Below are 18,293 nucleotides of genomic sequence, written 5' to 3' on the forward strand. Positions count from 1 at the left end.
CATCACATTGATACATGAAATGTGTGGGTTGTCTCATAACGAAAGACTCGAATTCACTGGAGTTTGAAAGAATGAGAGAATAGCTGAATGAAATATATCAAATCCTGAGAGGACGAATATGGAGAGGATACTTCCACTTGTGGGAGAATTCAAAAATAGGAGTCACTAACCATGACCCATTTAAGACAAGAATGAGACAAAATTCTCTCTCTCTGGAAGGACTGAGAGTTTTTGGAACTCTCTTCCTCAAAGGGTGGTAATATATTCTATTGCAGGATTTTCTAGATTCTGAATGGTAAGGGATGAAGAGTTACTTGGGATGGGCAGTACTGTGAAGTTGAGGCTCAAACTAGACCTCGTTGAACGGGGGACCAACTTAAGAGGCCATACGAGTTAACCCTATTCCTGATTCACACCAATAGATATGCCGTTTAAGTACAAACATTATTGGTTGCTGCAGACTGACATTTCTCTCCAAATTTCTTGGCCCATCAGTTGTCACTCACCCAGACAGGCAGCGGCCCCAACCATGGCGTACAGCCCAGGTGTGACGCAGTCAGCTCCTGGCCTGCACCAGCTCCTGAAGATGAACCAGTCGTGGTGGTGATAGGCCATCTGCTCCACACCAATACCAACCATTCGACCAGCTATTGCTCCAACAGCCATGCTTGGTATAAACAGTCCTGATGGCATCTGCAGAGACAGGAATAAAAAACATCACTGTACATCTCAGTAAATGTATGAAACATCTATGAACACCTTTGTTCAGCAACACTTAGCTAGTGCTTCACCTCAGCCTCCATCCAAGACCCCACCATCACAGGAACTAGTTTTCGGCAATGCAATTCGCTCCATGTGACATCGTGAGCAACTGGGTGGAGAAGCAGCAGAGGAAGCTGTTTAACCTACAGTACTGAAGTTACACCGTCACAGGGGCACACACACCACAGAAATAGGCCCTTCAACCCATCAGCTCCATGTTGACCATCAATCACACATCTACATTAATCGTGTCCTAACAGTATTGTTGGGAGCGCCAGCCACCCTGGCCATCCCTTGTTCTCTTCACTACCCTCTGGGAGAAGATACGGGATCTACACACAAGAACACTTATCACACTCCTGAACTAATCAGCTCTTTCACATCTCCTTCCAAGTGGTGCTGCCACATTTTCAGACTCTTAACTCTACATCCCTCAGTCTGTTATTCTGTTACTGTCACCTTAACATTTTTGTTCCACTATTTCAGACTGCACCTCAGTCTTCCCACTATTCTCATTTTGCTTTATTGTTATACTTATTTTTTCCATGTTTACCACGTACTCTGTGGGCTTTATGCTGTGAGTGACAATAAACTAACATGAAATCTAATCCCTTACTTTATTTTCCCCTCAGATTCTACCGCTCACCTATGTTACAAGGGCAATTTACAGCTGCTAATCACCTGATCGAGCTGCCTGCCTTTGAGGTGTGGGTGGAAATCCCGTAATTCATTGGGAGCCCATACGTTCACAGGGAGAACATTCACACTCCACACAGACAGCCCCAGAGGTCGGAATTGGACCTGGGCCTCTGGTTCTGTGAGGCAGTGTATTTACTATCTACACTGCTGTACCATTCTGCAGTGGTCCTGGGCTAATACTGTACAATTATAACATTGGGGTCAATCTGGGAGTGCAAAAAAAACCACCCAGTAACATCATTATCACAGAAAAACAGGACAAATCCAGTCCAGCTAACGACCAGTTCCTCGGCCTACTCTCCATCACCAGCAGAGAGAAACAAGAGCCTACCTGTTCACTTGTGCTCAGTTTGGTTCGGCAAGTTTCATTCTGCATGGACAGAAGAGCTGAATTCCAAAGGTTTGGTTAGCTTTGACAACAGGGTAGCAAGTGTGGTATCAAGAATCCTAGATAACTCTTTTCACATAAGGGCAGGACAATCATTGTACATGGATACGTCATCATGCTACCACGTGATACCTACGCCTCGCTTTAAGTAAACCAGAAGTTAGATCTGCCGTCCCAGACTCTCTTGTCTTCCTTTGAATTAGTTTAATGTTTTGAACAAAACATAACACAATCTACCATGTTACAGCCCTACACCTAGCTATCTGGCTGCATTGCAACATTTCATTCTGCGTTCTGTTATTCTTTTTCCATCGCACTAACTCAGTGTGCTGATGTGATTACATGATTGGTATGGATGACAGGCAAAACAAGCTCAGTCCTGTGATAATAATAATTTACCAATTAGGTTTACCAAATGTTCTGCTTTCCATCATGTTATCACATACAAATCCTGTTCACAATTCACTCCTGTGCTCACTAAACTACACTAGATCCCAGTTAAGTGACTCCTTGATTTAAAATCCCCGTCTTTCTTTACACATATTAATCTGTGAGCATTCCCAGTCTGAAGCTTCCCAAGTTACGTGCTCTCCAGTCAAGCATACCAACTTGTTAATCACTACACCACTGGTATCAGTTGCCTGGGTCCAAATGTCTGGAAATTCTCCGCCATGTCTCACCGCCGCTCTCGTTCACATCAACAGCTTGGATTTGTAAAGCGCACTTAACATGGCCAAACATTCATTGACAATTCACCAGTCTGCTATCGTATGCAGGTTGATACTGAGCCAAAAAGAGCATGAACGATAGAACTGTGCAATCAATTTCAAATGGAACCAAATAAGGGAGGGGGGTTTAAAAATTGTTTAAACGTGATTTTAAACGGCTTTATTATGTCTCTCATTAATCTCCTTTGCTCCACAGAGAATATCGCAAGTGAGTGCCAGCAATATAACCGTGACACAGGATAATACAAAGAGACGCACAATACCACACTGTTCATCAGAAGGAAAGAAGATCATTTTCTTTGAACCAGAGAAGATTAACGAAAATCAATAGAGATATGTAAAATTATGTCTAAAAATGTTTAAAATCTCTCCTCCCTGATTTGGTACCATTTTCCACCTTCTTCTTCTATCAGGTCCATCATTTTGACAATGTTTAATGTCCCCATTTATCTCTTAACCTCACATACTCTGATTCTACTGTCCCTCCTCCGAGCTGTTCATGACCACCACTTCCCTTTTTAACTGAGTTGGCTTTCTTTACTGGTTCTCTATTAACATCAAACTCTCTGCCCCTTCCTGTCGACGTTGCCTGAACCTCACTCTGCTGGATTGTGCCCGTTCCCTTTAACTCCATGGCTTTACCCCTCTCCAACCCCGGATATTCAATCTAGCAGATCTCGTGTAAGTGCACCATCCCAATGGAGTAGCCCTCCCTTCCCCCAGCCCATTACTCCATGAGTCAACCGTCGGAACACAGCGCAATGCAACTACTTCCTTAACTCAGTCCTCTTCTTCCTCCAGATGATGCCTGACCCACAGAGTCTTACCAGTATTTTCATAGAACAGTACAGCACAGGAACAGGCCAAACACAATGTCAAATTAAATTAAATCTCTTCTGCTTGCACATGATCCATATCGCTCCCTTTCCTGCAGGTTCATGTGTCTGTGTCTAACAGCCTCTTAAATGGCACTATTGTTTCTGCTTCCACCCCTACCCTGGCAGATCATTACAATTTTCTATGTAAAAGCAATGTGTAGAGTGCCCTCCTTCTTCAAAACATCCACAATTGCTCCTGTACCTAAAAAGACCAAGGTAACACGTCTGAACGACTGGCGTCCTGTCGCACTCACCTCAATAATAAGCAAATGCATTGAGAGTCACTGTATTTGCTGAAGACACCACAATTGGTAAGAAAATAAGTATCTACCAATAGATACACCTGCAGCTTGCTACCACCCAGACTGCACCCCTACAGTTTGCCTACTGACACAACCGATCGACAGATGACACAATAGCCACTGCTCTACACACTGTCCTTACATATCTGGAGAAGAAGGATGCTTATGTGAGAATGCTGTTCTTGGACTACAGTTCAGCATTCAACACCATAATTCCCTCCAGGCTCGACAAGAAGCTCAGAGACCTCGGCCTTCACCCTTCCTGTCAGATCGCCTGTAGGTGGTAAGAGTGGGCTCCCTCACCTCTGCCCCTCTGACCCTCAACACAGGTGCCCCTCACAGCTGTGTATTAAGCCCCCTCCTTTACTCCCTGTATACCCATGACTGTGTCGCCACCCACAGCTCCAATCTGCTAATTAAATTTGCTGATGACACTACACTGATTGGCCTAATCTCAAATAATAACGAGGTGGCCTACAGAGAAGAAGTAATCACACTGACACAGAGGTGTCAAGAAAACAACCTCTCCTTCAATGTTGCAAAAACAAAGGAACTGGTTGTGAACTACAGGAGGAATGGAGACAGGCTAGCCCCTATTGACATCAATGGATCTGGGGTTGAGAGAGTGAACAGCTTTAAGTTCCTCGTCATATACATCACCCAGGATCTCACATGGTTGATCCATACCGGCTGCGTGGTGAAAAAGGCACAACAGCACCTCTTTCACCTCAGACGGTTAAAGACGTTTGGTATAGGCCCCCAAATCCTAAAAACTTTCTACAGGAGCACAATTGGGAGCATCCTGACTGGCTGCATCACTGCCTGGTGTGGGAACTGTACTTCCCTCAATCGCAGGACTCTGCAGAGAGTGGTGTGGACATCCCAGCACATGTGTAGAAATGAACTTCCCACTATTTACAGAGACAGGTGTGTAAAAAGGGCCTGAATGATCATTGGGGACCCAAGTTTTCCCAACCACAAACTGTTCCAGCTGCTACCATATGGGAAATGGTACTGCAGCATAAAAGCCAGGACCAACAGGCTCCAGGACAGCTTCTTCCACCAGGCCATCAGACTAATTAATTCATGCTGATACAATTGTATTCCTATGTTATATTGACTGTCTTGTTGTACATACTATTTATCACAAATTACTATAAATTGCACATTGCACATTTAGATGAAGGTGTAATGTAAAGATTTTTACTCCTCGTATATATGAAGGATGTAAGTATTAAAGTCAATTCAATTCAACTCAGTTCAAATTCCCCACATACCTTTATCTCAGACATTATCCCTCTCGCCTTAAATACATGTTGTCTCTTGTTTGACATTTCTACTCAGGGGAAAAATACCAACTACCTACCCTGCCTACACCTCTCACAATTCCCTTCTCTCATCTTCTTCCACTCCAGAGAAAACAACCCAAGTTTGTCCTACCTTTCCTCATATCCTCTAATCCAGGAGGTATCCTGGCAGAACTCTTCAGTACGCTTTTCAAAGCTTATTGTAATGGAGCAACTAGAATTGCACACGTATGTGGTTCAACTGATGTTTTACATAGCTGCAACATGACTTATTTACTCTTGTAATCAATGACTTGACTAAAGAAGGCAGTATACCTTCATATGCCATATCCCTTCTTTATCAGCCTATCAATTTGAGTGGCCATTTTCAGTGAGCATGGACTTAGACCTCTAGATTCCTTTGTACGTTTGTACTTCAACGCTTTTAAGGGTCCTATCATTAAATGTATATTTTCCTCTTAGACTTCCCAAAGTACAACACCTCTCACTTGCCTGGATTACACTCTATCTGCCATTTCATCACCTCTATTTGTAACTGCTCTATATGTAACCATAATCTCAGTGCTCATTTCAGATTTCAGTGGGTGGTTATGCATTATTGATGACCATTACTCTTCCCTTGACAACATAACCAAGCCTGGTTTGACATCATGTGGTGGCAATCAGGTGACTTGTTCCTTCCATGATGATTGGCTTATCTTAAACCCAATCGATTGATAGAGCTGTTGTCATCGAGATGATTCTCACTATTGATGGGGTTGCAGTCTGTCCTTACCTTCATCCCAAATGTAAATATGGTGATGATGATTTTGAAAACAAGAGCAAGAGCCAGCTGCCATAGAGCCGCGTAGACACCAGGACCCGCAGGGCGGTCAGGGATATCGTCCACGGGCCGGGTCATGTTCGGGTCATTGATGTAGTCGCAGAGCTGCGAAGATTCAAGTGCCCCGCAGTCGTTGAAAAGTTCAGAGATGAGCTCACTTGTGCTTCGTCGCGTGTACGGGTTGGGAAAGGCAAAGATGGCGGTGATGGCAGTGACAGTTATCACCTCGAGCACTGGGTATCTGCCCAGGTTTGTGTTCTTGCGCTTCCTGCACCAGGCGATATTTCCTCGTATGAACAGGGTCCCCCACAGGCCCCCGAACACTCCCAGCAGGATGAAGGGCACCAGCTCGGCCATGTACCAGGGCGTGTGATACTCCACATAGAACAGCACAAGCCTGCTGTTCCCGAACGGGTTGATTGAACGAAGAGTGAACGCGGCCACCAGCGCAGCGAAGAATGATCTCCAGAGTGTCTTCAGTGGAAAGTAGTAACTGACCTGGAAGACAGCAGCAGAATCTAGAGTCACTGACCCGGTCCCTGTTTCAGCACACTTTCAACTGCTTACTTGCTGAGATGGGGAGCACGGAGTTGGGGCACTTCCTTGTAGCATCCTGCCAAAGACTTATTTTCACACATTCATTTTCTGAGAGTGTTTGCTGGCACTTGTTGTCTATCCCCGTAACAGGAAATCTAGCAGGACTATTAAAGGTCAACAACACCACCAAGTCAGACTGGATAAGGATAGCAGATATCCTGGGACAGGCCTTAGTAAAACCTGATGGGATTTTGCTTCAGTCTTGTAAATCTGTGTTCACTTGGCACTAAGACACTTAGAAACATTGTACCCTGCCCTCACCTAGCTTCCAATGGCCCAGTTTTGTTTTATTTGGAATTGTGTGAATGAAGTTCTGAGCCGAGGCAGAGATAACATCTAAAGCATTGGACTCCCAAGAAACATGCGAGGGAAGTGCCCAATCCAATAGAAGCATAGCCAGATAATGCAGGGGAGAGAGCTTACATGCTCAAAGGGAAAGCAGGAAGACCCGGCTCCAATGGATGGAAGTGAATAGGGCTTGAAACCCCCCACCTTCTGTGTCACCACTCAGTCAACTCTCTATGAGCTTACCTGGCAGCGGTTGAGAAAGTTCATCGGGAATACTGATGAAACAATATCTCACAAGGTTTGGTACTAGGGAAACAGTTTGAGCAGGAACTTTACCTCTTCCAGACTGAAAAGCACACCTCCGATGGGAGCACCGAAGGCAACAGAGACTCCCGCAGCAGCAGCAGCTGACAGCACCTGGGGGGTGGACAAACGCTCTGGTTACTCACTGCCTGCGAGCTTGCACTGTCACAATCAACAGATAATTCCTTCAGTAGGGGAGCCAATCTTCAGATTTAACAGGAATCTATACAACCTTCACGCTGGGGCCCACACGACTTAATGTTTAATCTGCACTGTGCTCACACCCAGAGGCTGCCATCACCATCATCACTGAAGCATATGAGAGGACGAGCCTTACACTTAACAATTACCATCTGACCCCCAGACCCTCAACACCTCCCTCACTGGACCACACTACCCACCGACAACACAGTTTAGTGGAAAGACCTTTGTAAACATGATCCACTTCTCATATCTCTGGAGGCACCTCTCAGTGAAAGCAGGCATCTCCAGGTTATGAATGCCCAAATTATGGACACCATTTGAACTCCATAATACTATTCAATTCAAAAGTCCAGTATATGTACATATGTTTGTTCCTACGAACTGCAGAACTATTTTCCTCTCTGACCACTTCTAGTAATTGTTCTTTCTTATGCATACCATTCATTACAATACTATGCAAGTGCAGATATCATATTAAAAATGCATTTGCCGACATGGACAAAGTTTACTTCAGGATGTCAGTAAATATAGAACTCATTTTTTTTACTCAGGATGATATCCACCATCAAAGCTCCTACACACCCTATGGTTAGTTGAGGTAAATGGTGCTTGATGGTCAACAGCTCAGACTTGGAACAAAACCATGGTCTACTACACAACAGTGATCTCTGTCCTCTATTACACTTCCGAGACCTGGACTACTACACCAACATTCTCCATATTCACTGAGAGGACGAGTGAACCAACATCAATGTCTTCTCCAGTTCTGAGATGCTGTCAGCTACAGTGGACAGGGACCAACATCAATATCTTCTCCAGTTCTGAGATCCGGTCAGCTACAGTGGACAGGGACCAACATCTGACTCCAAAGCAGACACTCTGTTCCATGGACTGCCAGGGTAGCGATCACCAGGAGGACAGAAGATGAAGACAGAGTTGAGAACCACAATTCATTCCATATGGAATTCCTGCATCACCTCACAAATGACCTCTCCCACCTCATGCTCCAACTGTAGAAAAGTCCATTACATCCACATTGGCTGCAGAAGCCACATAAGCAGAATGGAAGTGAGTTTTCCTCAATCTTGAGGGACTGCTAAAGGGGAAGGAGGCATGCCCTGAATAAAGACACGAGTTTGGAATTTCATCTATATCAGTATTGGGAGATGAAACCCCCAGACCCCACCAAAGTGACCCTCCACCATTTATTTATAAGCAACTCTACTGTATTATCACTTACCTCTCTCCTCTTCCCTTCATTCTTACTGTATTTAGAAAACAAGCAGCAGAAGAGATTGCCACAACAACAGGCCACATGCACCAGAGGTCCTTCCTTTCCTAGGCTGAGGCCAGAGGATACGGCCAACACCAGGGTCACCGTTTTAATCAGGAGAGTCCACTTGCCCAGATAACCCCTGATAATGAAGCCACTGAGGATGGTTTTAATCTGGAAAAATAAAATTCAAGTCAAATGAAAAATTGTTTATGATATGAACACAGACACAGATCAAGCCAGATACAGATCAAACCAAAAGGATATTTTCTAAATTACAGTAATAATTTTTGCAACTTATAAAACTATTCTGCCTCAATTCAAAATCACAGCAGTGGAATGTCACATTGTACTAATGCATCTATGATTCAATAATACTTTGATAGTTTTGTGTGCCTTCAAAATCAGTTTTGGGTTCCTTCTGAGTCCTCACGTATCTCAGCTCACAATTAATGGCTGTGCCCCAAGTAATTCCCTCCTCCCTCCTCAACATATGATCTCTACCTCCTACCTAATGCCCTCCCCCTCCCTCCCTGGTGCTCCCGCTCATTCTCCTTGTCACGTTCTTCTCCTTTTCTTCCCAAGGCACGCTCTCTCCCTCCCCCATCCTCTTTTTCTCCCGTTGCATTTGTTCCTCCTTTGAGACTCTGCATGAAACCTGGCTAGTTGAGCAGGTACCTGTCCTATTCTTATAGAGGTTGATAGATTCTTGATTGCGTATGGGAAGAAGCCTGGTGATTGGGGCTGAGGGGAAAAATGGATCAGCCATGATTAAATGGCGAAACAGACTCAATGGGCTGAACAGCCAATTCTGCTCCTATATCTTATGGTCTTATGGTCTGCTCTCTCCTTTATGAGGCTCAATGGCAACCTTTTCATCTCTTTCCTGTGAAGAAGCTTGGGTGGGGGGTGAGGTTGCATTACATTAATGATATAACTTAAGAGCAATTTGCTCTACAAAGTCAAAGGAGAAAGACATAAAGTGTGAGAGCGTCCTGTGGAGTTTTTATTTCAGATTGAAGAATTTGGAGAGATCTACCTGTAAAGGGTTCTGGACATCAAATAGCTTTAACCTCCTATGATTGGTACTTACCTCAGGAATTCCAGAGCCACAAGCATAGGGAGCAAACACCTTGACCAGTGAGACTCCCAGGAAAGCGAAAGTCAAAGCCCACGATATGTATAAGAGGTAGTTCAGAATGTACGCACTGGCACCCTGGGGAAAGAATACACACCACAGAGATCAATTTTAAAGTTATAGACACTCACAACTGAGAAATAGTTCCTTCAACCCACCACGTCCATGGCAACCATCAAGCACCCATTTATACTAATCCTATTTTATTCTTCCACCAATCCCTTTAACTCCCCACAAATTCTGTCATTCACCTACCCGTTAGGGGCAGTTACAACACCAGTCTGCACATCTGTGGGATGTGGACAGAAACCAAAGCATTCAGGGGAAACCCAAGCCAGTAACAAGGAGAATATACACTGGCCTTTAGGCAGCATCAGAGGTCAGGATCGAACCCAGATCACTAGGGCTGAGAGGCACTTCCAACACAAAGTACAATCTATTCAGAAACTGTGATTGGTACAAATGCCTCACAGAAACAGTAACTGATGGGAAAAAGAACCCCAATGGAGTCACATGATACATTGATCATAGAGCAGTTAACCTCAAACAGTTGGCGTTCAACAGACAATGACATCTATCAAGTGCTAATGCCATTTATAGACAGGGCTTTAGATATCATCCTTGGTCAGGTGCTCTGGCAGCTACAAGCATTTAGTTGAAAGTCACAGTCATGGCAAGGAAGGTGGATTAGGGTAGCCAAATGTTCAAGATACCAATCCTTGCCATGACACCCTGGTAGAATTCAATCCTCTGCCAGTGGCACCATACGATGGCAGCTGTGCATTTTCCTCCACTTCTGAAATTCACTTCAAGATGAGGTAGTAAATTGTATTAGACATTGGCTTTGCAGGAGAAGCCAGAGAGTGGTAGTAGATGATTGTCTCTCTGACTGGAGGCCTGTGACTAGTGGTGTGCCACAGGGGTCGGTGATGAGTCCGTTGTTGTTTGTCACCTACATCAATGATCTGGGTGATAATATGGTAAACTGGATCAGCAAGTGTGCGAATGACACTAAGACTGGGGATATAGTGGACAGAGAGGAAGACTACCAAAGCTTGCAGCGGGATCTGGACCAGCTGGAAAAATGGGCTGAAAAGTGGCAGAGAGAATGTAATGCAGGTGAGTGTAAGGTGTCACACTTTGGGAGGACCGACCAGGTGAATAGTCTTACACGGTGAGCAGTAGGGCACTGAGGAGTACAATAGAACAGAGGGATCTGGGAATACAGATCCATAATTCCTTGATAGGGAAGTAAATTTGTAAATAAAGCTTTTGGCATATTGGCCTTCATAAATCAATGCACTGAGTACAGAAGTTGGGATGTTATGTTGAAGTTGTGTAAGACGGTTCTGAGGCCTAATTTGGAGTACTGTGTGCAGTTTTGGTCACCTACCTACAGGAAAGATGTAAACAAGGTTGAAAAAGTGCAGAGAAAATGTACAAAGATGTTGCCAGGTTTGGAGGACCTGAGTTATAGGGAAGGTTGAATAGATTAGGACTGTATCCTTTATAATGTAGAAGATTGAGAGGAGATTTGATAGAGGTATGCAAAATTATGAGGGGCATCGATAGGGTAAATGCAAGCAGGCTTTTTCCACTGAGGTTGGGCAGGACTACAACAAGGAGTGATGGGTTAATGGTGAAAGATGAAAAGTTTAAGGGGAACATGAGGGGAAACCTCTTCACTCAGAGGGTCGTGAGAGTGTGGAATGAGCTGTCAGTGCAAGTGATCGATGCAGGTTCGATTTCACAATTTAAGAAAAATTTGGATAGGTACATGGATGGGAGGGGTATGGTGTGCTATGGTCTTGATGCAGGTCGATGGGACTAATGGATCAGAATGGACTAGATGGGCCGAAGGACCTGTTTCTGTGCTATAGTGCCTTATGACTCGACTCTAATTTGGTTCTTTTGCTGTGAATGGTACACAATTTGGAAGCAGAGTGCCATGAAAGTCATGTGCTTTTACCCCAAGCAACAGGGGATGAATTCCCACCCTCCCTTCATCTTTATATGTTAATCCTCTGGGCTGCACGGCAGCTATCGCTCAATGCCACTGGTGTTGTGGGGTTGTGCTGTGAGCATTTCTACCCCTGCTCCTTCTCCCTCTTCCAGCTCTGTGTGGCGGTCTGCTCCTTCTCCCCGTCAAGCTGTCTCCCAACATTTTGCTGGAAGCATCCATTTCGTGTGGAAGCCTGGGATCAGCAGTCGATCTTCAGCACCTTTCCCTGTGATCTGTAGCTGAAATCTAGAATAATGTGAAGGTACTGCCAGATCAGGTAAATGGAACAATATGACAGACAACAGCTTCCGAACACTAGGGAGTTCTGGGCCAATTTCAGAAACTTCAAAAGGGAGAAATGTAAAAAGAAATGAGAGGCAAAGAGACCATTAAACAAGCTTATCTGCAGGCATAACATGGAATCCAAAATTATTGAACGGGAAAAGGATGGAGGTCACCTAGAGACTAAAGTGAGGCAAAGGCAGATAGAGTTGAGATTCTAGATGGGATAAGAATGGATAAAAAAAGTACTGAAAAGACTAGTTGAACTTAATGTGGATAAATCACCTGGTCCAGATGAGATGCATCCTAGACTGCTGAGGGAATTAAGGGAGGAAATTGCAGAGACCCTGTCCATAATTTTCCAAACATCTATTAATTCAGCAGTGCCTGAGGACTGGAAAATTGCAAATGTTACATTCTTGTTCAAAAAAATAGAGCATGGGGAACAACCTAGTAACTACAGACCAATCAATTTAACCTTGCTGGTGGAGAAACTTCGAGTATCAATAAATAAGAAAAAACATAAAATATGAATTGCTGAGTAAAGACCAGCCTGGATTTATTAAAGAAAAAATCATGTCCAATAAACAATAGAAATTTTTGATGAAGCATTAGGAAAGTAAATACTGTATAAGGCAAATGTAATTGATGCAATGGACTTCCAAAAGATATTTGATAAAGTGCCATCTAGGAAGCTTGTCATCAAGACTGAAGTCCAGGGAATGAATATTGTCACAGCACTAATATAAAAGTGGCTATACAACAGGAAACAAAAAAGAGCAGAGACAGATCATTTCTCAACTCAAGGGAAATGCAGAGTGGATGCAAGGAACTTCGCTTTCCTTAACAAATATAAATGGCTTGAACTTCAGTTTCCTAGGCCCAATTTTTGAATTTGGAAACAGTGTGATGAGTAAAGGATAGGAAAAGGCATCAAGGAGATATAGTGAGCTTGGTAAAATAGATAACAGAAGAAAGTTAATGAGCTAAATTGTTACATTTTGAAAGGAAGAATGGGAAGTAAGGCAACTGAGGGCACAGATTTACAAAACTAAAGAATTCTGGGGATGCATAGTTTTAATGAAAAGCAGCTAAAAAATCTGGGCTGTATAAATAGAGTCATAAAGAGTAAGGAAATCTTGATGATCCTCTATAAAACAATGGTTTAACCACAGCTAGAGAAATGTGCCTAGTTCTGGATGCCAACCCTAATAGATTGGAGAAGAAAGTCACCAAAATGATTCTAGTAATGATGAACTTCAGAATGGAGAAGCTTCAGTTATTCTCCCTGGAATAAGGAGATCTAATTGAAGCATTTAAGATCATTAAGGGCATAGACAGAGCAGATAGAAATAAACTGCCATTAGTCAAGGACTTAAGAGCTAGGAACATAGAGTGAAAGTGATTGGCTGAAGACCTAGAAGCAACATGAAGAAGTACCCTGGTGGAGGCTTGAATGAACTACCAGAATTAGCGGTAGCTTCTAATAAAGCAGGCCAAAGGGGAATAATATGGACTTGAAAGGAATGAATTTGTATGCCTTTGGGTAAGAGGATGTCAACAGGATTAGCTAGATTACTCTTACGTAGAACCAGTATGGCCTCATTGGACAAGGCCTCCCTCCTTGCTGTAACTACTGTGAACCTATAAGTAATCTGGAGGTAGTGGTACACGACAATGGCGTTGTCAGCTCCACTTGCTCATGGTGTGTCCAGCTCCATAAGTTAAAGAAAGGGCTTCAGGATGGAAAGACGAGTTAATGTCACCATCTGCCCACTCTATGTACAACTGCCAAACATCCACTGAATGTTTAATGTGTACACCAGTATGCCAGCAAATACAACTCACCCCGGAGGTGTGCTTGTAACACATACCATTTAGATTGCAAGGGGCAGTGGCGGCAGTCAGTAAATGACTTCTAACAATTCTAGTATCTCACCTATTGCATGAATGCCTACTGGGTTAATTACTATAAGCTCTCTCAAACTGATTTTTGTGTTGGATTTAACAAGACAGTGAACTTAAAGCCTTATTGTTTAGAAATTCATAGCTCGATTACTACAAAGCTCTGTTCTGAACACAAAGTGTAGACTCAGTGCAACTGGAGAGAAAATAATAAACCATTGCACACATCTTCTGGCTCATTACTAGTAAGCGGTGGCAGAGACCCAGGAAAAGATTATTTGCTTTTAATCTCATTTGGTGAACAGTAAACGAGATTATAGCAGCGTAGATCCTAGGGAAAGTAACTTAAAAAAAAAGTTTTAAGCAGGAATCAACTTCTTTGATTTCTATGGTTTTCATCAATGCTCCAAGAGGTAACATTGTCATTCAACATTTTATGAAGTGATGCCTCATGGATGTTCTTCACAGATGAAAGCTCTGCTTAGGAGCTTTGCTTGAAAATGCTACTGGAACAAATGCATAATCCAACAGGAAATGTTTAGTTACAGCTCATGATTTGAATCAGGTTATGTGTCTAACTGGAGTTAACTACATTCAAATTAATTAGCTGTGATGACATGAAACTCTGCAGTCTACTAAGACCACGTGCCAAATGGAACTCTGCAATTTCTTACTTCTGATCGGTTGGCCAAAAGCTCTGACCATGACCTCCACTGAGGGCACTTGTCTCTGTCCTCAAAGGTGGTCTCGTTGGAAGTCCAACAGCACTGCTCATGACTGAACCAAAATCCAGCTAGGCACACTCCCTCCTTCAGGTCTGTCATCCAGTCGACAGCTAGGTCAATCACTCCAGCTAGTGTTCCTGAATAAGGCAGAATACAACATTTAGTGTGGAAATAAACTCACAAATTCTGATTTAGTGTTACAATGACTGGGCATCTACGTTATTTTTTTTAAGATTACAATTTTTTTTAGATTATTCAGGCAGAGACGAATGCCATGGACAAACTTTAGAATTGTAGGTAGACTTTCTGTGTTCCTGCAAAAGTATAGTGACCTTCCTCCATTGCAACAGCACCCACCCTCTCCTCCAGCTTTCCATGGCTACAATCCATTCTTTGTCCAGGGTGCAATGCATCAAAGCTTCTTCAGTAGGATCTCCAAAATCCAATATCCAGAAGCAGCAAGTGCATCTGGAGTCACCATCACCACATTACACCCTGCCCTGGGCATTGCTGTTCCTTTATTGCGGCTGGGTTATTAATTAGAGATAGGGGTATAGGAGCCTGCTCAGCATTTTGTCCCTACTCCATGGCAGAGCATTCACTAATCTACCCAGTTTCTGCCTTCTCCCTAAGTTCTTTAATCTGCCCCTTACTTGAATAGTTTTAATGACGTGGCCACCACTGTCTTCTGTAGTGAACTGAACAGGTTCTCCATCCTCTGGGTGAATAAAGTTCTCCTGATCGCAATACTAAAAGGTATTCCTTGTTGTATATTTAATGTTTCAGTCATATCTGAGTAATATTGTAAATATATTGTTTGATTAAGCATTCTTTGTTTCTTTAAATAATTTCTTATGCATTATATGTAAAAGTATATGGATAGCATATGTCATTATGCCACCATGTCACAAGTGCATGCCTCGCTAAAAGTAAAAATAAGAATGTACTTGAGTTATCCCGGCTCCTTGCTTTGCTTTGAATTCATTTTATGTTTTGGTTACAAAACATAACAATGGTGATGAGTAAGTTTTAACACAAACCAGAGACAGCTACTTACCTGTTGAAGTGCAGTTGAGTTTTAAAAAATCCGGCAGAAAATGGATAAATCCACAGGTTCATAGAAAGTGAGTACTGGGTGATAATAATCAAAAATACATTTAAAAAGAGCAGACACAGCTGGCTACATTGGAAAGATATACACGTTCGGTTTCACAAAAGGGTGATGTATACTGAGCAAATTAAGTGGTATTTTACAGCAAACGAAGAGCCAAAGAGAAGTGAGTGGCAGGTTTGCTGAGTGTGCTAGGTCAAGGAGCATACAATTTGTTTAGAGAATTGACTGCTCAACCCAGCTGAAATGAGCTTTGCTGATATCATGACAGTAATGCGGGAACATTTAAAAACAAAGCCATTGTTGATTGCAGAATGCCTTAGGTTTCATAAGTGGATTCAAAAGGAAGGGGAGTCCATTTCAGCAGATGTGGCTGAATTGAAGAGATTGCCTGAGTATTGTCAGTTCAGTGATAGGTTTTAAAGATGCACTGAGAGATTGGTTAGTTTGTGAAATCTTGCAAGGAAGCAATCAAAAATGGCTCCTAACTGAAGTGCAACACACATTTAAAAGAGCATTTGAAATTGTTTGTAACAATGGAAACAGCAGGAGAGACGCAATTGAGTTGCAGTCAGAAATGACAGAGAGTGTGAACAAAATTGCAATATCTAAACAGAAACCTGCCTGGCCAAATAAATTGTGTCACCATTGTGGCAGGGGTCCACATGCACCAGACCAATGCATATTTAAATGCAAAACTTACAAAAAATGCAACAAAGTAGGTCACATGCAAAGAGCATCCTGAGGAGACAAAATAAATGGGGAAGAGAAAATGATAAAAAGTCAAGTTGCAGTTTCAAAAAGAGCACTAATCTGAGTGTTGTTATAAAAATCTGACAATGATGAGAGTGACACAGGACTAAGTAGCCTTGAGATTTACAACGTGAAAACTAACAAGAGACAAGCAACAGGGCTTACACGAGAAGTGAACGGCAAATTAACTCACATGGATTTGAACACTGGCTCAGCTGTTCCAGTAATTCCACATATCTTTGCAAACCTTTCTGGAGGGAAACTCTTCAGTAAAGTGGGCTGAGCTGAGGCCCAGTTACAGATCGAAACAGAAGAAGAGTCCAAAGTGTCTCTCAATGTAAACACACACAAAAGGGCTGTATTGTTAAAATAGGCTTACTTTTGGAGTAACATTTACATCTGAACTCTGGCAGAAAGTTATGGACGAATGCTGCAAGGCTGCCCAGGTGCTCAGTGCTACCTGATGACATTGTTGTTACTGGTGAGGATGACAAGGAACACCTCCAAATTCTGTGTTAAAAAGGTTATGAGATTATGGGCCCACAGCACAAAGCAACAAGCGTGAATTCTTTAATTCATGTATCACTTACTGACACACAAGGATTACACAAAATTCAATCAGTGGTGGAGGCCCCAAGACCAAAGGACATGTCACAGATGCCATCCTTTTTAGGACTTGTCAATTACTATAACAGATTCCAGTCAAACCTGACTACTATGCCTCCAGCCCTTGAACTCATTATGCAAATTGGGAAGAAATGGCAATGGACAAAGCAGCGTGAGGTGGCTTTCCAAAAGACAAAGGAAATAGTGACATCAGAACCTGTACTCACACATTATAATCCACGCCACCCAATGAAGCTTGCCTGTGATGCCTCATCTTATGGTACAGGTGCAGCCATGTCACATGTTATGAGTGATGAAAGTAAACACCCCATAGCTTTTATATCACATTCTCTTACCGCTGCAGGAAAAAAAATCACGAACAGATTGGCAGAGAGGCCTTGAGTTTGGTTTGGAGTGTAAAACATTTCAACCAGCATTTGTACGGGAGAGAGTTTACCCTCATTACTGATCATCAGCCGCCAGTGTCCATTTCCCATCCACAGAAGGTGTTCCACTAGCGCCAGCTGCACAAACGCAGAGATGGGCTCTGTTTCTTGGAGGACACAATTACAAGATGACTAATCAGGGAAATGCTGATGGATTGTCCTGTTTACACTTGGGAAAGGAAATATCTGAAGAATTGACAAAGCAGAACATTCCTCTTGATGCATTCTCACCAATGACTCCCTATTGCGGCAGAGATGATCCAAAAGAAAACCAGAAAAGACCCCACATTGTCTCTGATCTATATGGCCACCCAAAATGTCTGGAACTTGAAGCAGAAATTCTAGTTCTTCCATCTTTACCTGCACCAGGATGAAATTGCCCCTGATGGGTGTTGCCTTATGTGGGGACTGAGAGTTACTGTACCATCCAAGCTGAGAGCTGAGGTGCTGAAGGAGCTACATGCCGGTCGTCTAGGCATGGTCAAAACGAAAGCTTAGTCCGGTGGCCTGAGATGAATCAGCAGGTTGGATGGTTTACCACACACTGCTTGGGATGCCAATGTGTATAGAAGGTGCCAAGAGCAGCACCTCTCCATCCCCGGGAATGACCAGCACTGCCATAAACACGAGAAAATCTGCAGATGCTGGAAATCCAGGCAACACACACAAAATGCTGGGGGAACTCAGCAAGCCAGGCAATATCTATGGAAAAAAGTACAGTCGCCATTTCGGGCCAAGACCAGGATTGCCGTGACAGAGGATTCATGTAGATT

At 43.2% G+C, this 18,293-nt stretch overlaps 1 protein-coding gene across 2 annotated transcripts in view; it reads right to left on the minus strand.

Annotated features, from left to right (window-relative positions):
- Positions 1-18,293, minus strand: part of clcn4 (chloride channel, voltage-sensitive 4) — a 113,807-nt gene that overhangs the window by 12,420 nt on the left and 83,094 nt on the right. For both annotated transcript variants that reach the window (XM_063049937.1, XM_063049938.1), the window contains exons 4-9: positions 14,554-14,741; positions 9,646-9,768; positions 8,520-8,726; positions 7,109-7,189; positions 5,840-6,385; positions 507-693 (exon numbers count right to left, since the gene is read on the minus strand). In XM_063049937.1, coding sequence (XP_062906007.1) covers positions 507-693; positions 5,840-6,385; positions 7,109-7,189; positions 8,520-8,726; positions 9,646-9,768; positions 14,554-14,741 — 1,332 coding nt within the window. The remainder of the gene's footprint in view (positions 1-506; positions 694-5,839; positions 6,386-7,108; positions 7,190-8,519; positions 8,727-9,645; positions 9,769-14,553; positions 14,742-18,293) is intronic.

The sequence above is a fragment of the Mobula hypostoma genome, chromosome 6 (genome assembly GCF_963921235.1).
Source record: "Mobula hypostoma chromosome 6, sMobHyp1.1, whole genome shotgun sequence".
NCBI classification, from domain to species: domain Eukaryota; kingdom Metazoa; phylum Chordata; class Chondrichthyes; order Myliobatiformes; family Myliobatidae; genus Mobula; species Mobula hypostoma.